Below are 3125 nucleotides of genomic sequence, written 5' to 3' on the forward strand. Positions count from 1 at the left end.
ATATATATATATGCAGTGAGATATAATATGACTTATGAGAAAGAATGAAAAGAAAACGTGTGTCTACTCAGGCTGATTTGAAACGTGTGTGTGTGTCATGTGTTTGACCTTCAAGGGATGGAATGTCACACACTGAGTTCTCACTGATGCAGACGTGTCAGAGGGGTGAAATCAGTTGGAGTGAAAAGGCAACAACACCACGCTCTTTAAGTCCCGTATTGTTTCTGCCGGTGTGACTTTACCTCGCAGGGAGTTGTGGCTCCGTTGTTCACAGACGCGCTCCGGCCGTTCCACGAGTTCTCCGAGCCCTTCGCCTCGTTGTTCCTCGGCGTGCTGCTCGGGCTGCACGGCTTCAGAAACATAAAGTCACTTTTGGCTGATTCGGGGGTCAGACACGCTTTATAACAATATGACTGAGAGAAACTGCTATTTCCATTCACCTCCATGCAGTTCGTCGGGACTTTGGCCGCGGAGGAGATCTGCAGGTTCAGGTTGGATTTTTTGAACACCTCCGGAGGCGGCTCCGGCTGGAAACCCCCGCAACAGCAGCACGCTAAGGGGGGCAGGTTATACCCGCTGTGCGTCTCTCTGTCCTTATAGCACTTGACCGCAGCCAGTACTATAATAGCCACGAGGAATATTAAGGATATGGTGCTCAGTGACACGATCAAGTAGAGGGCGAGGTTCGAGGGGGGCTTGGGGCTGAGTGTGAGGTCTCCGAAATCTGACAGGGATTCAGGCACGCTCTCAACAACTGTGAGGACAATGGAGACGGTGGCGGACAGCGGCGGCTGCCCGTTGTCCTTGACTAAAACTACAAGTCTTTGCCTTGTTGCGTCTTTTTCAACTAAGCGGCGAATAGTCCTGATTTCTCCGGTGTACAGAGCCACGCTGAATAAACCCGGGTCTGTCGCCTGCAGCACCTGGTAGGAGAGCCGGGAGTTCTGCCCTGCGTCCGCGTCCAACGCTGTTATTTTGGCCACCAGGTACCCGGCGTCCACAGACCGCGGGACCACCTCCGTCGCCACGGTGCCGTTTTTGGGCAGCGGGGACACAATTATAGGCGCGTTGTCGTTCTGGTCCAGGACAAAGACGTTGACTGTCACATTGCTGGCGAGAGGGGGGAAGCCGGCGTCCTGCGCCTGCACCAGGATCTGAAAGTTTCTGAGTTGCTCATAGTCAAAAGAGCGCAGTGCGTAGATGTTGCCGTTGTCAGAGTTGATGGAGACATAAGTGGACACGGGCATGCCCTGTATCTGACCCTCGAGGATAGAATAGGACAGATAGGCGTTCTGGTTCGAATCCGGGTCGAACGCGGTGACAGAGCAAATGGAAGCGCCCGGGGCATTGTTCTCGGTCACATAAACTGTGTATGAAGGTTGAGAGAAGCGCGGGGGGTTGTCGTTTATGTCAGACACTTGGACCAGAAGTGTTTTTCTGGTGGAGAGCGAAGGAGAGCCCTGGTCTCGGGCTGTGAGGGTGATGTTGTATTCAGAAACCGTCTCCCTGTCCAGGGGCTCGCTCGTCACCAGGGTGTAATAGTTTTTAAAAGAGGAGTGGAGCTGAAAGGGAACGTTGCTCGGAATTTGGCAGTCCACGTTCCCGTTCTCCCCGGAGTCCCGGTCCATCACGCTGATCACAGCAATCACCGTGCCAGGCGGCGCGTCCTCCTGGACAGGTGTGGACACGGATGTGAGGATGACCTCGGGCGCGTTGTCATTCACATCCAGGATGTCAACCAGAACTTTACTGTGGACTGCCACAGCTGACGGTCCCCTGTCTTTAGCTTGCACATAGAGCTCATACACGCTGGCTTTCTCGTAGTCCACAACGCCCTTCACGCGGATTTCCCCCATATACGGGTCCACGCTGAACAGCTCGCGCACCTTGAGAGGTGCGTGCCCGCTAAACGCATAGGTAACTTCCCCGTTTGAGCCCTCATCCAAGTCTGTGGCGTTCAGTTTCAGCACCAAAGTCCCCCGCGGTGCGTTTTCCACCAGACTCGCCCTGTAAACTGAGCGATCAAACGCGGGCACGTTATCGTTGGCATCTAAAACTGTCACAGTTATCAGCGCAGTCCCGGAGCGCTCCGGGGACCCTCCGTCAAAAGCCGTGAGAACCATCTCGTGCTTTTTCTGCTGCTCCCGGTCCAGCGGAGTGTCCAGCACCAGCTCGGCAAACTTGCTCCCGTCGTTGCGCGTCTGGATGTTCAGCACGAAGTGCGCGTTCGAGCTCAGCTGGTAGGAGCGCAGCGAGTTGGTGCCTACGTCCTGATCCTGCGCGCTCTCTAACGGGAACCGGGAGCCGGATGCCGCGGACTCCGTGATGTCGAGGTTGAACTCAGTCCACGGGAAGCTGGGAGAGTTATCGTTCACGTCTAAAATCTCCACTTCCACTCTGTAGAGTTCTAACGGGTTCTCAATGACCACCTGTAAGTGGAGGAAGCAGCTCGGACTCCGCTCGCACAGCTCCTCTCTGTCTATCTTTTCGTTAACGAATAGAATTCCATTTTCCAGGTTCACTTCTAAATATTGCTTCTTTGCGCCGGAGACTATGCGGAAGCGGCGGGCTGACAGCTTAGCCACATCCAGACCCAGGTCCTCTGCTATGTTGCCCACAAAGGCTCCGTGCTCCAGCTCCTCGGGAATGGAGTAGCGAATTTGCGCCAGAACCAGGTCCACCACACACGCACACAGGAGGAGACATATAACCAGACCAGTCACTGGCACCCAGCTGCCTCTGGAGAGTCTGTGATCCATTTCAGCGGCGTGCGTAAAAATCACCTCACCCAGACATTTTGCGCATCATAAAGTCATTCATCTAGAATGTAAAACAGAAAAAAGCCCGAAGAAAGTAAAACCAACACCTCCAGATGTAAGTTTGTCACATCTGTGTGCTGGGGAGAACTTTAGAAAATGCTAGAGAGGAGAGAAGTGGGAGGAAGAGGAGASCAAAGGCGCCTCTCTGTGCGTAACGCTGGTGTGTGTGAACGGGGGAGGCTCTGCGCTTTGATTTTCCAGTGTATTAAGCACTCGCAGGCTCTGGTGGGAGGCGCGCGCGTGTGTGTGTGTATGAGAGAGAGAGAGAGAGAGAGAGAGAGAGAGAGAGAGAGAGAGAGAGAGAGA

The 3125-nt window shown here is 54.2% G+C and overlaps 1 protein-coding gene across 2 annotated transcripts in view; it reads right to left on the reverse strand.

The window, feature by feature from the left end:
- The window catches only part of si:ch73-233f7.1 (protocadherin-10), a 6718-nt gene extending 3721 nt beyond the window's left edge, over positions 1-2997 (reverse strand). Inside the window, exons 1-2 of one of the 2 annotated variants that reach the window (XM_014007672.1) lie at positions 441-2997; positions 243-350 (exon numbers count right to left, since the gene is read on the reverse strand). In XM_014007672.1, the coding sequence (XP_013863126.1) occupies positions 243-350; positions 441-2759 (2427 nt within the window). In that variant the 5' untranslated portion in view covers positions 2760-2997. Of the gene's footprint in view, positions 1-242 lie in introns of both variants that reach the window. The other variant, XM_014007663.1, reaches the window with a different exon arrangement.
- Between the last annotated feature and the right edge of the window lie 128 nt (positions 2998-3125).

The sequence above is a fragment of the Austrofundulus limnaeus genome, unplaced genomic scaffold (assembly GCF_001266775.1).
Source record: "Austrofundulus limnaeus strain Quisiro unplaced genomic scaffold, Austrofundulus_limnaeus-1.0 Scaffold1, whole genome shotgun sequence".
Lineage (NCBI taxonomy): Eukaryota > Metazoa > Chordata > Actinopteri > Cyprinodontiformes > Rivulidae > Austrofundulus > Austrofundulus limnaeus.